General features: G+C 35.5%; 1 protein-coding gene across 3 annotated transcripts; it reads right to left on the bottom strand.

Annotated features, from left to right (window-relative positions):
- Positions 1 to 2,015: 2,015 nt before the first annotated feature.
- On the bottom strand, positions 2,016 to 18,207 carry LOC140790768 (glutathione synthetase, chloroplastic-like). Of its 3 annotated transcripts, XM_073141015.1 has the most exons (17): positions 18,065 to 18,204; positions 17,815 to 17,940; positions 17,328 to 17,636; positions 15,429 to 15,648; positions 9,080 to 9,148; positions 8,363 to 8,532; positions 7,289 to 7,364; positions 7,005 to 7,135; positions 5,822 to 5,944; positions 5,649 to 5,729; positions 5,110 to 5,190; positions 4,897 to 4,966; positions 4,606 to 4,727; positions 3,710 to 3,849; positions 3,435 to 3,627; positions 3,222 to 3,349; positions 2,016 to 2,261 (listed from the first exon to the last, which is right to left on the bottom strand). In XM_073141015.1, the coding sequence occupies exons 1-16, from the start codon at positions 18,127 to 18,129 to the stop codon at positions 3,226 to 3,228; spliced, it is 2,100 nt and encodes a 699-aa protein (XP_072997116.1). In that variant the 5' UTR covers positions 18,130 to 18,204; the 3' UTR covers positions 2,016 to 2,261; positions 3,222 to 3,225. The 3 variants fall into 3 exon arrangements, with proteins under 3 accessions (XP_072997116.1, XP_072997115.1, XP_072997114.1); XM_073141014.1 differs by lacking the exons at positions 15,429 to 15,648; positions 17,328 to 17,636; positions 17,815 to 17,940; positions 18,065 to 18,204 and having other exon boundaries at positions 2,074 to 2,293; positions 9,080 to 9,464; XM_073141013.1 differs by lacking the exons at positions 2,016 to 2,261; positions 3,222 to 3,349; positions 3,435 to 3,627; ... (8 more) ...; positions 8,363 to 8,532; positions 9,080 to 9,148 and adding exons at positions 12,638 to 13,036; positions 13,554 to 13,601; positions 13,941 to 13,997; positions 14,331 to 15,226 and having other exon boundaries at positions 15,356 to 15,648; positions 18,065 to 18,207.
- Between the last annotated feature and the right edge of the window lie 610 nt (positions 18,208 to 18,817).

The following is an 18,817-nucleotide window of genomic DNA, read 5'->3' as shown; positions in this document are numbered from 1 at the left end:
AACGCAGAATATGCGGCCATCCTCTAATCTCTTTACGTCTATCTCTCTCTAATTCTTTTAACTCTAACTCTCTTTTCGTGTATCTCCTAGCGAGAGGGATAAAAGAATTCCTTCGTCTGGAAAAGAGATGGATGTGATCTAGTTTAGGGAAGAGGAGTAGTTTGTAAACTACTCGAATACATAACCGCTTTAATGTCAACAGAGGGTGCTCACTAAAAGAGCATGAAGAGGTCCAAATCGGCAGTTATATTATTCCCCAGTACGCTTATTTACTGGCATAAAATTCTCTTGGCCAGGCACGAAAAAGGACCTGTCAACCTATACAAATTAGATTTTCTTTATGGTTCTATATACACACACACACACACAAAACAAAACAAAAAAAAGTCTTTGATCAAACTAGCTCTATCTGAAATTTTTATCTACCGAAATAGATTACCCTAAAACTTAATATTACAAGGGATCTGTTTCACTGCAAATTAGTAAAAATGCTACTCTTGTCGGTGTTTACTTTTAGATAGAAACACTAATAAATCAATGATTTATTTAAAAATTATCAGATGAAAAGTTGAAAGATTAAGCTAAGTTTGTCTTAGAGCATCTCCGGAGCTCCATATATATTAAAATAATAATATAATATATATTATTATATTATCTATTTTAAATTATTTAATAGGTCATTTTAGCATTATTATTTTTTAATAAAAATATGTATGGTTAAAAAAACTCTCATCGAGATATTTAAAATAAGACTAATATTCAATAGTTTCAAAAATAATTTTAAATTACTAATTTTTTAATTAAATGTATTACACGAAACAAATATCGAAATAAGCATTATATACTATTAACTAAAAATATCAAAATTAAATTACATAAAATAAAACAGAAATTAACCGAACATAATAAAATTTGGAGCCCCACTATTCCTAGCTCCATTTTCATGGTGGGGCTCCAAATTTAGAGCCCCACTATTCCTAGCTCTAAATTTGGAGCTAGTTTTAGAGCTTCATTGGAGCTCAACTGAGCTCTAAATTTTAAATTTGGAGTCCGGTTGGAATTGCTCTTAGTGTTTTTTTTTAAGTTGCTATATCATAGACACTGATCAATTAATGTATTATACATAAAAATAAAAATAAGACACTAAACTTATTAGCGTTTTCTCATTTTAAATAAAATACTAATAAATTTAGTATTTTATTGACAGCTACACCGAAATAGATTTCCTTTAGTATTAAGTTTGGAAATAGTCTATTTCAGTGAAAAGAAATGGAAGAGGGCTACAAAAAGAAATTCCCAAAATCTATCTATTTATCGAAATCGACCATAGTAACGCGGCGCAAATAGCAATTTGGACCACCATATTTAATTGATTGCTACCAAATAGTTCCAAAATATCATAATAGTCACTATATTCTTCTTAAATACCATAATTGCTACTGCAATCTTCCTCTTTTAGAATTATCATTATAGTTAGCTTTTAATAAAATATTCCTAATATATTATTGTTAAAGTCAACAAACACATATAAATGACTAAAATACCTTTTTTTCTTGCTTTTCTTTCTACAATGATATTGGGTAACATTTGATAACTTTTGAGTATTTTAAATAATTTATATGAGGGCAAAATCATCTTTTCTAAATCTTAGTTTGGTTTTAACTAATGGAATTATATTTTTAAAAGAATGCAATAATTTTAGTAACAATTATAATAATTCAAAGAATATAGTAGTCATGATATTTAAGTTTTCAATGACAACAATGTAAAATTCTCATAGATAAATCTTAGGATTTTTTTTATATGTATACTCTTCTAAAATATCTTATTTTCATGTACATCACTCTAAAATTAATATTTATATATACATATATCCCTTAAAACACTTGATTTTTTATACACTCTAAAACAGAAAGACATGGATACCCTTCAGTCATAAGTGATCATTACAATTCAATCAAGTTAACTATAAAGAAACAAATAACTATAAAAAAAAGGCATATAAAAGAACAGAATTGGAAAATTGAGAGAGCGAGACACTATGTTTGATAGCAGATAATATTTACATCATCATACAACAACGTGACTCTTCTCAGACTTATAGGGAGGATTAAAAAATTAAATATTTGTCAAACACCAGCTAATTAATTAGCATAGAGCACATATAAAATGAAATGTTGCACAGTAACTTCTGTTATGATGTTTACACCAAAAATGGCTCCGAGGAATAACCAAATAAAACACCAAAACACATGCTGCAGCTGCATGAGAAAAAATGGTCATTTATTGTCTCCTGTCAAGAAAAGAAAGCGGAAGGAAATTTACCTAATTGAAAAAAAAAATTGTGCAGGAATTACATTTGAAGTACTGAAGTGGAAAATTTTAGCACTTCTCAAAATTAAGAATGAGGAATAATGTTTCTGAGAAATAAGCCCTCTTGAATGTGACACCGACTGATCAAAGTATCGAACAGAGACAGAAGTCGGCACTACTCACTAGTGATTCAGAAAATATCAACATTAACTTCTTTACACACACACACATGCAAACAGAAAGAAACACTCATAGACACCTCTTCAAGCACATGATAAGCAGAGATCATTATTTACAAGTTGAATTACAACCCAATCAATAAGTGGCAAGTCACATATGCAGACGTGGAACTAATAGGCCATGGGAGGGAGATGAGAATTTCAGTCATAAATGTGCCATAAATAATAGGTGTATGCCTGGAAGTAGAATCCAAACAGTCCTCAGGTGTATAATAAGTTCGAGGCTTTTGAGCACAAAGTTGTCAATTTTCCACCAAGAAATATTTAAGTTTTCAGACAGTTGGAGCAATGACATAAATGCCTATGCATATGTTTGTACTTAACAAATGAATGCAAAATTACTGGATGCAATAGTGAATAACAAGACCTCATGTATACAAGGAATAAGTGGGGTATCAGTACAGTTGTTCACTGTCATTCCACATGCATAGGCATCAAGAAAATCTTATGGGATCATATAAACAATCTAAAGAAAAGAGAAAAAAAGGAGGGAAGAAAAAGGAGGAAAGAAAGTTTGTTATGGTGTCCTTTAGTTGCTAAGATGTGAGAACAAGTATAAAAAGACAAAACTTTTGTACCAGTTAATACTAAACCAGATTCGTATGTATTACAAATAGATCCTGTTAAATATCCTTAAATAAGAAAAAAGAAACTTGCTTGACCAATTACCTTATCAATTAAGGTAGATACTATCCAAGACTGCAAATCCAGCTGCAACCCCACCTTCATTTGATGAAGTAACTTTAGTCCGCATCAAGTAGCCACACTGATCATTTATTATCACCTTATTTTTATTCCTATATTTGGACATCAAAAAATTTATACACTTCAGCACATAAGATAAAGAGGAAATGGTGAAAAAATTATAAAGGGATTGATCACCTCAAGTAGGCACCATATATTCCAAGTTCTGAAATTGCATGGTCGTTGTGACAATGGCCTTCACGGACCAGATAAGCAATAGAAGAGGATGGGAAGATCCTTTGCATCAGTATGTAGGCTGCAAGTTCCTCGCCTCCTTCCTTCTGCAGACTGGTTAACATTTCCCGTACATTATCACCATATATATTGTTCCCTGTAGATGAACAATTGCATCAACAAGTGCCAAGAGAAACCAGTGAGGGCAGATATACACAGATTGCAGAAAAAAATTAAACCTCCGCCTTCTCGTTGGGGTTTCAAAACAAACAATTCAGGCTTTTCCATCACAGACTTCAGAACATCTTCATTATCCAAACTCCACAATCCCGCAAAGCATTTCCGCACTTTTGCAATGTCATCCTCATTCTCAAGGAATCTAAAACACAGGACAAAGGACATCAGCAGCAAAAGACATGATTTATTTTGCCACAAGACTTATAATACCCACATTCAGGTTCGTAACAACAAAATATCAAGCATAACAAAGATCACAGCAACAGTAAAGTCTTGCAAAGCAACTAAAAAGTAGCACATTACCAGATAGACTAAATAAGTAAATAGACATATTAAATCTAGTATAATCGAAAAAGTATCATGCAATTAAAAAGCCTTAACAGTATTATTGCTCCATGATCCTAAAGGCTAATAGCAGAAGATAATCATCAAAGAAGCATAAAGGGAAAAGAATGCATATCAATTCTTTTTCTTTATATATCATAAAGGGAAGTTTTCCAAATATTATGTGTAACCAGCTACATGCATGCCAAAGAAGTGTATATTACCACACCCCGTACAAAGGCGAAGGATAAGCTAATAAGTTTGCATCATGCAGAAGTGGTAACTTTCTAGGACAGTGACTTAAACGGATATAAATTCTATTTGACATGCATACATGCATTAATATTTAAGGTAGGTTGATGATGGGTTCCATAATCAGGACAACAGCAGACCATAAAGCCAAAGATCTATCTTGTACAAAAAGCCAAAAAGAATATGAAATAAAAGCTGTAAGATTTTCAACTTGAGTACAAATCCTCAAAGTGGAAGTATAACATTCCAAACGCCACAATATCAAAAGACGAGAAGAGGAGGACAATCAGCAAGAATTCAATTACACAATTATAAAGGTCACCTTTCAAGTACATTGGGTTTTGCGAGTTCTTGTTGAATCTTCTTGGTTCCTACAAGATGGTAAGATATTGATGGGCACTTTACCGCAGAAGATTGTTCAATTAAGAACCTCGCTTTCCATTCCTAGATAATGCAACAATTTGGAATAGTGAATGACAAATAAACGAGAATGTAATTAGTTAATGAAAATAAAGAACTTTTGTTATGCATGTCGATGAATTGCACCATAACTTTTCATCTGAGAGACAACTATAATAAATTTTTTTAATGAAAATGACTAGAAATAGCATACTGCTTCTGAAGGATAATCATTTGGTGAATAACCAGCTCGAAAATACACAACAGCGACTGTCTGGCCATTTCTGCATGCGTACAAATTGAAATTTTAATAGCTACTAATGCAGTAAGTTAGATAATTAAGAGTTAATTGCACATAAAGGTGTCTCCTTTTCTTTAACTTTCAAATAGGAGACAGTTAAATTTGCATGAAGAAAAAGTTCCTTACATCATCAGTGTACCATCAGTTAGAACTTGCCCTTCTGCATCTATCTCTGCCAAAGTTTTGCGGATACTTGTCACACCATGCGTAATAGAAAGTTAAGGAAAAGACCTTAGGTAGCATATCAGTATTATGCTGGTAAAGAGACCAGTTTTGGATAGGAAAATGACCAGGTTTTAGAAAACCAACTGAATTTTATTTGATGTCATTCTAAAATATCTTAATAATTGAACTGTATATCAAGAGATCAAAATATCATCAGAATGTTGTACAAGTAAGCAACGGATGTAGAAAGCCAGTCACAAGAAACCAAAATCCCATTACAGGTATAACACCATCAAATATAAAAGATGACCTTAGTCGCAGCAAATAGAAGAAAGACTCTTCAGAAGCAACACTTGACAGAGCCTGATGACCTGATACAGTAATGCATATTTGGACTTGAACAAACTGAAAAGGGGCTGATGCTTTGGGCATTCAGATAGTTTTGCATATAAAACAAAAAGGAAAAAGAATATCTAAGATAAAACAACTCAAGAGGATATATCTCCTTCAACACAGTGCAGAGCCAATATTGATCATACATATTTCTCTCTTCACTTTGAACAACTACCATAACTACAGAACTGGAAATGATAAAAAAAATAAGTTAGTGAAAGCTTCTTAATATACCAGAAGAGAAGAATATATTCATGTATCTCACACAGTGACACTTAACTTGCTATTGTTGTACTCAGTCCATGCTTTGGCTAATGCTTCAGCATACCGACTGACTGCAGTGTTGCCAGGAACTCTTCTGGAATCCAAATTTAGGTCCTTCGCATAGTGGTTAATCAAGTTCCTACAGATTGATAATCCACAGTTAATTCATGGATTCCATGGATATAAAATGAGGCATGCAGATCAATATATATATATATATATATATATATATATATATATATAAGAGGACCATTTCAAACTGACAATCTCACATACAGGGTCTAAGAAGATTGTCATGAGAGTAATACTACTGCAACTCCATTCAGAAACAATGTTTCTCCCTATGAATTTTAAGCCATGTTATCTAATGATCCCATGCAATCTGAGGGAGGTCGAGATTGTGCCGAAGGTTTTTGTGCACCTTTTACACAGAGCATGAGCTCTCGATATTAGTTGTAACTGAGGCTAATAAGAGTTCACATAAACTTTATTTTGGTAAACTAATTTGTGATTCAGTTCGGTTTTCAGATTCTAGTCCCTAAGTGGACAGCAGTCCAGTTGTGTAATATTTGGGACACTATGGGACAACTATTTTTCATGTGAGACCTTTTTGTCAAATAGCCAATTAGTTAATAGTTGCGCCGACATTGAAGGGATTGAGGTTGGCTGATCCAAAAAGAAGATCAACATTATAAAAGGTCATGGTCTAACAGAAGGAATATCAGGGACCAACAGGGTGGCAGTCATCATGCTGCGAACTTGGATCCACTAGAGATTATCATTTTGATGACTTCAATTCAATGGACCATCATATGGCCAAAAGGCAGACAACCCAAGTCCTAAGGTTGTCCAAGACAATATTGGTGATCAATGATCAAATGCTCCAACAAGGAATCAGGGGAGTAATGTCAACCAGCCAGTCATACAACTGAGGTGTAATAGACTGTCATGATAGCTTTACTACATTGGTGACCTTCTCTCTTCTGTAAGAAAGGTTATAATCAATACTCTGTTTTCTAAGTGTCAAGAAATTGAAGAAAACTTTTGCAGAACACAAATTTCAGATGGTGTCAGAATAAAAAAATCCAAACTTACAGTAATGTTTAAAAGTATAATATACACTGAGCATAGATAAAAATGAAATATGTGAAGCAAATGTAGATAGATTAAGTATATAACGAAGCATTATACTACTCGACCTGTGAAGCTCGCTTACTAGACAACTGAGACCAGGGAATGACGATGAGATAGTGTTTAGCTCTATTTGGAAAAGTAAGTTAGTTTCAGCATCCAGCATATAATCTGATCTGTGCAGACCTAAACGGATATCCTGATAAAATTAGCTGTGTAATTAGTACAACCGTAACAAGGGAATCACTAAAAAAAACAATGAAATATTAAAATGTATTCAGTAATCAAAACAAACTAGTAGCTCTTCCCATTAATCTGATGAAGTATTCTAAAAATTCAAGTTCTGAATAACCTCTTTTTTGTTGATGTCCAGCATCCTTGAATGAATTTCTAAGAGTCTACAAGTGAAAGCATCCACCTTCTTTGTTCTGAACAAAAAAAAATGATGCCAAATAATGAAGGTCAGAACTGAATGAAATAAGTTAACTTGTGCTACTTTAAGAAAGTCACTTAGTTTATAATCTACATGCAAAAATAATAAATAATGAAGGTCAGAACTGAATGAAATAAGTTAACTTGTGCTACTTTAAGAAAGTCAGTTAGTTTAATCTACATGCAAAAGTAATAATATTATTAGCAATACTTACTCCTAAATGGTATTAATTGTATATTGCAAAATTAATATCAAATATGATGACTACGAGGATTGATTGAAGAAATTCATTCTCTTCAGAGAGATCTTACAAATAAACTATGATGCAAACATATGTCTATATCACAGGATCCAACTGGAAATGGTCCATATGCAATGCTTAAAATGGCTGATAGAACAACAAATATATATGGGAATTCATGTAAGATATTTCATTTGAAAGAAAAGTGCCAATTCAGGGCAATACAAAGTCAGAATTTTTATCTCTAATTGCTACAACCTATGTGCAACCAGTGTACAAAATGGATAAGAGGTTTCTTTCTTGTGGAGCACAATGCATAAGTAAATTACTACTCGTTAATTGATTCATTTTAGGACTGCACATCAATGTGAGAAACCTGCATGCCAATGCCATTTCGTTTTTAAGCAAAGCAAGATAGATTTCAAGCAACATTATGGTAGGTTAAATATATGTAAATATGCAATTTTTACATTAAGCATAACTATCCAATATTTCTTCCAACAAGGACTCTAAGAGAAATCAAATTTAGTATAACAAGGAAAACAATCCCTATGTTTCGCCAGCTGAGTTTTAAGTAGTACACAATGTCTGACCAAAAACACAATACCCAGTAAGCATCTTTAAGCCAAATAAATCAATTAAAATGAAATGATTGCTGCAAAAACATCCAAGTTATGTTCCAATAGTTTGGAAAAAGCACTGAAGAGTAAATTCCTTCAAAAGATGGTTAACAAATGTAGATGCTTTAATACCTCGATAAAGAATCCTGCAAAAACTTCCCATCCAAGCTCACGCGATCTACAAGCTCATTGAAAATTGGAGCTAGCTCACATGCTTGCCTCCAACATTCTTTTGGAAATAACATCGGCAGCAGAGAAAATGGGGCATGAACCAGACCAACACCAGGGACTGTTCCTGATCTCTGCAAGTCATCCATGAAGTGCTTCTTTTCAATTTTGCAACATATTGTGATGATATATTGTCTTTTCATGCACCAATTTAGGCCATAAGATCTTGATAAAACAGCTGTAATGATTAAGACTTTAGACGCTACGATCGTTGACCAAATAAAGAGGCTAAAACTGAAGTGATCATGAATGTTGGCATGACAAGGATAATACAAATTGATCTCAAACAATTCCCTTAGCTTCTTCTTTTATTAAATCTTCTTAATTATTATTATTATTATTATTATTATTTGGCAACAAACATATATCTATATATTCATTACCACAAAAGAGGGCCTCTTCTTAATTATTCAAAAACGTTACGCGAGTTCCAGGTGGATCGGATGAAGAATAAACCAATAAGGAGATGATTCAAATTATTACCGCAAAGAACATGAAAATCCGATACAAGAATCTATCCACATCCAAGAGAAAGGAGCCAACTATTTACCCAAAAATCCAGCATTTAAACAAACAAGCAAACTTTAACAAAAAGAGTAAGTAGGTATTGTGCCACGACACCTGGTTGCTTCTATCTCCAACAACAAGTCCATGGAGGGAGCTCCAAACCAAAGCATCCGATACTAACTTCTCCAGCAACTCCTTCGGCAAAGTTGGTGGGCCAGACAGACGCGCAGGTGTCATCTCGTTCTTTACCTCTTCGACAGCATCCGATCTCCCGCATCCCGCCATGGTGGTATGGGAAATGGAGTGGAGAAAAGGATTACGATCGAGACGAAGGGCCTTGGGTTTGTACTGGAAGCGAGTCGTGTAGGAGTTGGAGACGGTGTCGAAGGCGACGATAGCGAGAGATGGGGCAGGAGATAGCGAAGAAGAACCAACACCCATTACCGAATTGGATTTGAACTCTTTGTCACGATTGGTTGAAGAATATTTGGACTCTAACTCTTGGAGTGAGGGTTTGACTGACTGAGAGAGAGAGAGAGGTCGGAGGAAGCGGAGGAGTAGTCAGACCCGTTTAAGCTATCGGGTTCACGGGTCAAGCACAGATCAAGCCGTTCACCCGGATCCGGTCTAGCAACCTATGCTCCTCGTGAAAGCATTTACTCACAACCCCCCTCACCAAGCCTCGGTCTTTCTCTCTCTCACTCCTCATATGATATATTTTTGCCGGTCAAAACTCAGTGTCCACCACCACACCAATAAGTTTCTTGGTGAGCCCTCCCCCTCCCCCCACTCATCGCCACTTGGGTTGGGTGGAGAAATTGGTCGACCAACAAACTTTAGAGTCGAGAAGTTACCTGGGGTGCGATTTGTAGTCTATCTCGACTACCGTCTCAAGATCTCTTTGTGATAGCCCTCTCTTGTCTTTCGTCACTCTTTTGGTCGTCCGGTGACGAGGAGTCAACGACATCTCTCCCCCCTTCCCTTTCCTGTATTTGGGTGTGCATTAGTGGGAGGTATAGAGAGTGACTCCCTCCTTGGTGATGGATCGATCCAAGCCCGAGCAAGTGGGTTGGGCTGGCTTGGCTCAAGCCTAGGAATGGACTATGGGCTAGGCCTAGGTCGAGCCCATTTTAAGCTATGGCTGGGCTTAGCCCAACCTCATCACTGGTCGTTTAGCTCTTGGTTTTCTTTATAATTATATTTTAAATAGTGAGAGTTGGTAATAACTTTAGTATTTTCCCTTAGATCTTTTTTAGAACCGGTGCATCACTAGGAAAAATTATCAATTTTAGGCAAGTGGACTATTTTCACTTGTTGTTATTGATTGATATGGTATATATTAGATTTTACACTAGCATAGTTCACATATGACCTAGTATTTTTAGCATTTGTAGTTATACATGTTAATTTAGCATGATAGTTGATATGACTGTCTTTACTATAATTTTTGTGTATCTCTATTAGCATGATCATGTATGATAACAAATATTACTCTATGATGATGATATATTTCATTATGTTTATTGTGCTACATAATATCATATCATTAGCATATGTGCATTATCATAAAGAATGGGACATCTTTGTCTCAATAATACTCGACATCTCTTTACCGAAGGTAATATATATTATTATATAGTATGGCCTAGAAAAGATCCTAATTGTAGATCTCAGACAATTAAGCACATCATTCATCAGGATTGTACTCTCGATTGACGAGTCAAAATCCTTTAAGGTATTTATGTTGGAGATCGAATAAAAATGATACAAAGTTAAAGATATGGGCCAATGACTGAGATTTTAAGTGGGGACTCATGATTTTTGCATTATGAGATAATCTCGCAACAATGGTGATAGCGAAGTTGGAGATATGGGCCAATGACAAAGATCCTTAATCTGTGATGACGAAATATCAGTTAATAGTTCATCGAGTGATGGATAGACGATTCTATCGCTAGAGTCTACGTTCTCTTGGAGGCATTTATGTTGAAAGAGTACAAGTGATGCTGATCAGCCTAGTGTCTAGCTTATGAGTAGTTATAGTGGGAGTGGTTAGAGTTAACATACATTGGGCCAATACATTTGTTTGCATGACTTATTGTTATTATGAGATTTAGTTGTTTAGATATTCATGCATTTTTTATGTTAGGTGTACTTATATCCGTTTTATTTTACTAGTGATAGTGTCACTTACTAAATATTAGGCACATTATTTGGCATATTTTGCAAATTGACTATTGTTGTGACAAGAGCTTTATAGCAGTTCACCTAATAGGGTGTTAGACCTATTTTATTTTCATATAATGTAATATTTTTATAAGGGATTATGTTCTTTTTCTCTTATTATATCTTACTTTTAGTATGTATACTTTACACACTTTTGTATTATGGATAGATTTGTGTGGCCTACCAGCTCCTCTTTTGTTCCTGCTATTTTGGTCTTATCCTGTGTTAATAGACTTTCATGTGAATCTTACGTGAGGGCAATTTCGCACGAGAGGCATATGACAAATAGTTAGCATTTTATGTCTAAATTTTATAGTATTTTATTTCAAATATAAAATACTGATCTCTCATCAGCGCATCATATGAGAAAATGCATGTTTTAAAGCTTAAGGTAAAATATTTTTACTCTCTAAACTATACCTCATTTCTTCATACGCCCTTTAACTATTGAAATCACACCCCAACGCAGTTAATGAAAAGGTGAAAAAATATAAATGACTTCTGAGTTCTGAATAGAGGATATCAAAGTACATTTACATTTCTTATTCTTTCTTCCCTATAGGTGTGAGTCGCATGATTAATTTACTAATAGAGGTGTAAATGGATAATTAACATGGGGATTTTTAAAAAAAATTAGTAGTTTAGGAGATCTACGTACCACAAAAAAGTTCAGATGGTATATGAGAAAATAGCCGATAGTTTGAAGAGTATGAGGTGATGGCAGTTTAAGTGTCCACATTACACATCCCTTTAGAAAGTTCCCCAAAAAAATATCTTCTAAGAAGTCTCTATTATTTTACCAAAATTATTAAAAAAAAACCCTCAAAAGTTAATTAAATTTGCAATAGCCTAACACAACAAGAACATTCTATTTGTTTTAAATTAATATTTTAAATTTTCAAAGTTACCTTCGTAATCTTATTTAAGAATCTTCCTATAGTATTAATTCATGTTCCATTAAGGTAATGTGAGTTTAAGTTAACTCATGGGCTTTTTAAAATATTATTGGTAAAAGATAGCGATTTTTTAGAAAAAAAAAACAATAAAATAGAGTTCGAACTATAAAAACTCTATTTTATAGGAGACTTTTTGCAAATTTCCCTACCCCCGTTGGAGCGATGGAGATTATTACCTGAGTAGCCCAGTTTGGTAAAAAACGAAAAAAACTCTTCTGTATTATAGCGTAGCTTAAATATAATAAAAGATAAAATTTTGTAATTTTATTCTTTAAGCATGGAGTATAGATCTACATCATCTACTGTAACTCTGTAAGATGATACGTTGCCCAGAACGAGACATAATTATCCCAGTCAGGAAGTTTCTATCAGTCAAGCATGTTTACAAGTATCATGTTCTGGCAAGCATCTATCAAAGGACTCTAGGGTTGGATTTTACCAGTAGATAATATTAATGAAATCCGAAGTCCAAATATGAACCAGAGACTACTTTTAGATGAATGATGCAAATGTTATATATATGTTCGATAAAATGTCTACAAATAAGCGCGCGCTTAACCACGACAGGTGATATGAATCTTCATTCACCAGCAATATCACGACAGAACTGCGTCAACAAAACTAAATCCGAGTAGGAAATACAACAGACTTCCATGGTGTTTCTCGAATCACAACGTATTAAAAGATGATTACAAGAATCTTAGTCATCCGGTCTGGAAAAATTTCAACACGAGCAAAAATATACTTCAACAAAAATGAAACAAAGTATACTTCATAGTTCATACACTCGCAGCAGCGCAAAAAGATCCAGCACTCAACGAACTTTAGGCGAGGCAGCAGCAGGACATTTTCCTAAAGTATTCCACAGAATGTAGTCTCCAGAAGAAGCCTGTCAAAGATAAAAATTTATGAATGGGTGTTATACAAGGAATTCCCTACGCAGAGCTATCCGTATTGCATCATTAGTGGTATCAGGGATATCTAGGTTGCATCAGACAAACATTATCTACTTTCCACCTTGATCATTATACACTTTATGGGCTGCAATGAATTATTTGGGATCTAGATAATACATAACATTATTAGATAAAGTGAAAGGTACAATTCACAAAGTGGACCCCAGTACATTCTCGTTTCCAAACTTATTGACGATAGTACTTAGTCAAAGCATTCCAATAAACGAGACTCCCCACCGATGCAAGATATGAGAAGAAAATGGCCAAATGGCAAGAGACACTCAGTATTGCCCCCATTATGGGAAAGTTTGCTTCCATAGCTCAAATCCCATAACTACTTGGGTCCAAAGAGTCAAGGTAATAATAGGTGATGTTCTCTAAATTTCACTAATGTTAATATGTTACCTGTATAGAAAAGAGAGTGAAGAGTACAAAAGAAAATAAAACTACCTGCATCGAGAACTCAACTGGTGCTTTCACTGCAGGATAAATGCTTGCCTGCACAAGATAAGTTCATGTTCAGAAAATGGCATGCAACCTAATATCTTATTTATTCCATAAATATGATAGAACCACAACACGACATCCAAAAATAACTACGCAATTACGTTCCAATATTAAAATAAGCATCCAATTTTAGACCATACGACTAGATACTCAGGATGACTAGTTGCACATGAAAAAAAAAAAAAACCTTAGATAACATTTGGGCATGGCAAGAAGTCCATACCTTACTTCCCTCACCTGAGCTGCTGATTTTTCAACTCAAACTATTATTATAGATTAAAGCAAAAAAAAGAAAAAAAAGAAAAGAAAAGAACAACATGGTTAACTTACAGATTTTGGATCTAAGATCATCCCCGATAATGTGCCTCCAATAACCTTAAATGATACCTGGAAAATGCATCCACAATTAATGGAAGAAATGATCTAGAAACCAAGAGATATAACCATAATATTAATAGACAAAATAAAGTCTAACATAAGATCGCAAAGTTGACATGAAGATGACAGAAGCATAATATAACTAATGTATGACTGCATATTGCGGATTTAACTGCAGACCATATTAAGTGCATGAATATTTCTATCAAACAACAAAAGAGAATTCAAAGTATAACCGACTCACTTCTTCTAAAGAAAAGAAAAAAGAATAGGGAATTTGAGAAGGGTCATATTATTTTTATAGGTGCTCTTATATACAAACATTTAAGAGAGAGAGATTACCTTTGCGTAATGGTAGGCTTGCCAACATAATGGTTCCTCTAAGTCTACTGCTTGCAAGTCCTTATTCATTTTCTCCATTAGGTAGTCTTCTATGTTGGCGTTGTTAGAATAATCTTGCTCGGAATCACTATCATCTTCAACTAGGGTTCTTGAAACTGACCTAGAAAACGGAAGTGCTCTCTGACTTGTTCTTGGCAGAAATTTCACGGTTCCAGAAAAAGTAGCCTCAATGCTTTTTCCAGTAATGCCACGTCCACTAGTAAGAATTTTCCATTCAACAGAAAATTCTGTCATTGAAACTGTCCCTACTGAAGGAATTCCATCAAAAGATGCAACTCTTCTCCGAGGAAATGGCATGGTAACAGTACAAAATTCCATAGAAAGGGGAGCCTTGTAACCCTCCATCAACCTCAATTTGAACAAAAAAGCGCCTTCATCTTCTGAGACCATCGATAGCTGGTAGAAGCCTTTAACTGGAGGATCAAGGCCACATGATGCCTGATAACGCATCAAAACAAAGTTCCCTAGTGGTGGAGAAAACATCAGGGCTTGCTTATCATCACCATGTTCTGAAACTTGAGCAGAGTGATGGAAAGATAAGATCTCCACATGAGCATCTTTCAACCCAGCCAGAGGTAATGAAACATCAGGCAATCCTTCTAACTCTGCTCTGCAGTTTACTTGACCTGAAACTGAAAGAGCATCTGGTATTTCATCACGGTCGTATAATGCAGCATCTATAACCTCATGGATAGTGAAAAGCATCCTTTGCCTCCCTTTATACAGGTAAGGTTTCCAGCCAGGCTGCTTTAGGTCGGCAGGTGGTAGATCTGCTGACGAAAACCCTGTTGTCCTAATTGTAGACATATTGGCATAATTGAGGTCTATAGGGGTTCCTGGTACATTTATATGATTAATAAGAGTCAAGCACTGCTTAATAATCCCATTCAAAACTAAAAAAGAATACAAAGAAGCAAATATTAGAAACATACAAGATGAGGAATACCATAATAAAAGGTACCAACCAAATGGCATTGAGCTGCTAAGAAAGGCATGTAGCACATCTTTATCAATGGCTTTTAAAGTGCCTTTTGGAGCATCTATTACAGCAGCGCCAACCACTGAAGAAGCTGAAGTAGAGGAACCTAAAACAGGTGCTGCAGCAGGTTTTGCACGGGTTGAGATGCCGGATATACCTATACTGCCAGTTAGTGAATCCAACAGCCCACCAACAGTAGGAGAAGAACTTACAACAACCTCAGGATCCACCATGTCGCCCATAATGATGTCCCCTACAGTATGTGCTACCATAAATGCCCTATGATACATAAGATGGAGTAAGTTGCAAAAGAATTCAGCTAATAAGACAGAAAACCAATATTCAGAAAATAATATTACTGCACAAGTTTTTCCAGACAATCTAGTATAGATCCTAATTTTCTGATACTGCCCACAACCATGTTTTGCATTGTCTATGAAGAGCACTCCAAGGAATAAAAGGACCTAGAAGCATGCATAGTTTGGAAAACATCCAAAGAAGAATAATCACTAGAAAACTTCAAAAGTTCAAATGATCAACTATTATCAATGTAGCACATAATCTATTTTGATGTCCTAATGTAGTGTCATTTGGTGTAATAGTAAAGTATGAACCTTGCATCCAAGAGGTCATGGATCCAAGTCATGGGCACAATTTGTTCAGCAACAAGAGAGAAGCTGTGTGCATTTTTCCCTCCCTAGCTGTCTCTTGGTTAGAATGATATGACTATCTTCAAAAGTCCATATATATACACACCCTTTTAAAAAGAGAGATACTGTATAAGTAACAGATAACAGTTAGTCAAAAAAGTAACAGATAATAGACCAAATTGCTCTCCAAAACTAGGCAACAATACCTGGAAAGGACAAAGTTAAAAGCCTACATTACCATGATAAATCAAGTTCATGTCATATTTTCTCCATATGAAACAGAGAAGAATTCAACCTAAAAGCGACATAGTAATGAGCAAGAACTGCTGTGCCAAATGCAAAGCTGGATAGTTGGTCGGGAGGAAGACCCAGAAAATACAGACCTAGTAAGGTTCAAATTCAGTATAGGTCACCCATTCACCCCTCCGCTGACACAAATTTCTCAAGGAAACTTATTTGCTACAGGTTTATAGGATTTAGTATAGATTATCAAAACCTTATCCAAATTCATCACTCCAATCTGTACTTCGATTGGACCTTTGATTAGGGCTTTTAGATATTTGTCCACTTAAAATGTGATTCATAAACAACTAAAGTAGAGAAGTTACATAGTAACAAGAAACTAAGGGATAAAGTCCTATAACAACTCCAAGTCCCTATAAGACCATAGGTTTGCTTGAGAAACACTTTCTTCTGCGTAAGGACATACTAGACCCTTTATTTGTAGGAACCTCATGCACTAGGATGCATTATCTAGATAAATAGCTCTTTGTTACATCCTAAAGAATTTCACTCAATTCATTGTAAAAGTAGCAGTACATATAACATTGTAGAATGTAATAATCTCACCCCCAATTATTTAACAAGAAAACCTAGAGTCCTAGATGGTTGACCTATCAAAACAATTGTTTTCCACAAGTATATCAACTGATTTTCATCCACAGGGCACAAACTAGTAGCATGGACTTGTGGCAAAATTGAGAGCATACAGAATAGTTAGCACAGAGAAATCTAGCATTAGATCTAGAATCTACACAAGAAGATAAGAGTCACAATAGTATAGGCTATAGACACAAGAAAGAAAAAAAATAAAAAAAAATATATATATATAGCTCTATTAAGAAATATTTAGAAAATGTGAACAATTTTATTTAGAGATGGAAATTGCTACTTATTCCGTTCTAACCAAACAAAAATTACTTCTATATATGAAAGGGTTATGCAAATTTCTAATGGTTGGTGGACGAGTAGAACTATCAATTTCTAATAAAAGTAAGCTCTTACAAATTGCAAGCAAACTTACCCTACCCTGTTATGCATGGAAGATTAAGCAGAAGAGAAGAGAGGTTATCCTTCTCTCCAATCGAACTTCCACAGTCATTTCTTCTAGACAATCTTTCATATGCTTTAAACTGTTGGGGCTCAACAAAAGGTAACGCAAGAATGCAATAACTGCCTCTTATATGCAAAATTATTGGCCACAACGTAAACCCATTTCCCTCTTCCCTGGTGATACGAAGTGTTACAATGTGGCGAGTGATCGGATCATCGACCCAAGAATCCGAACCCGGAGAAGACTGACTTGCACGGACGCCGAAACCACGTGCAGAACCTTCCCTGCACAAGAAATTCTGATCAAACATTTCATGAACTTTTCTAAACAAGAGCAACAAAAACCTTCACTCCTTAGGTTTCTTTTCAGCATGACCCACTTGTGAATACTAAAAGGAGACATTTTTGGAGGTGTTACACGATTGAGCATGATGCAAATTCCCATAAAATCCAAGAAACCGACCTTGCCTTCCGCTCACCAAAGGCGGCGGCCAACTCCGCGTCGGTCGGCAGCAACGGCTGCGGCGCGCCGCCAGAGTTGTCCCTCTCGCATGCCAATCGCCACCGTTTCTCCACCACCGCGAACCTCCTGACCGAGAATGCCGAATCATGAGATCTCAACAGTTGATTTCTTGAAGTTTGAAAAAGCGGAGTCTTGGGGTAGGAGAACCCTAGAAAGGTAGAGATGAAAGAAGGCAAAATTGGGTTGTTACCTAGAGAAGACGACGGCGTCGAGGGGGTTGAGGATCCAGATGGCTCTGATACTGCAGCCGGACATCGAGGAAGGAGAGGAGAAACCGAACTATAGCACATCAAAAATAAATTTTGCATTTTTATTAGCTCAGCTTGTTAGATCCGCTGGCAAATGGATCGGGTCGGATCTTGTGCTTCTTTTTTTTGATATAAATCTTCTGTAGATACAAATGTGGATGCTATCGTAACTTTCTTTTGTCTTTGTTTATGATTTTTTTTCTTTTTAACGGAAAGCCCGCAGGCAATAATTCATTAATAATGTAGAAATAATGTCTGAAGAGCTACAAAGCATAATACAAAGGGAGATATTGAATCTAAACTGAACTTGTACAAACTACTTACCGAAAATGAGAATATCAAACCCTAATAACTCAAAGATACAAACATAATACTTAACGAAAAATAAAATATGATATTAAATTTGATGGGACACAAAAAAATCTATAGATAAATCAACTTGGTAGGAGTATGTAAGCAAAAGGGTCTGATGTCTAGTAGCTCCAGTGAGACTGTTATTGCTTAAGCACACACGGCTAGGGCTGTCAGGCTTGACGAGCAGCTCGGGCTCGGCTCGGGCTTGGCTCGGGCTTGGCTCGGGTGAAGCTCGAGTCCGGCTCGGCTCGATCAGAGCTGAGCCGAGCCCGAGCCATCATAATAGGCTCGAAATTAATATCGAGCCGAGCCTGAGCTGGAGCCGGCTCGCTCAGACTCGG

The sequence above is a fragment of the Typha latifolia genome, chromosome 6 (genome assembly GCF_019914945.1).
Source record: "Typha latifolia isolate L0001 chromosome 6, TyphaL0001v2, whole genome shotgun sequence".
NCBI lineage: Eukaryota > Viridiplantae > Streptophyta > Magnoliopsida > Poales > Typhaceae > Typha > Typha latifolia.
Note: the sequence above shows the minus strand (reverse complement) of the source record. Positions and strands in the feature narration are given on the sequence as shown.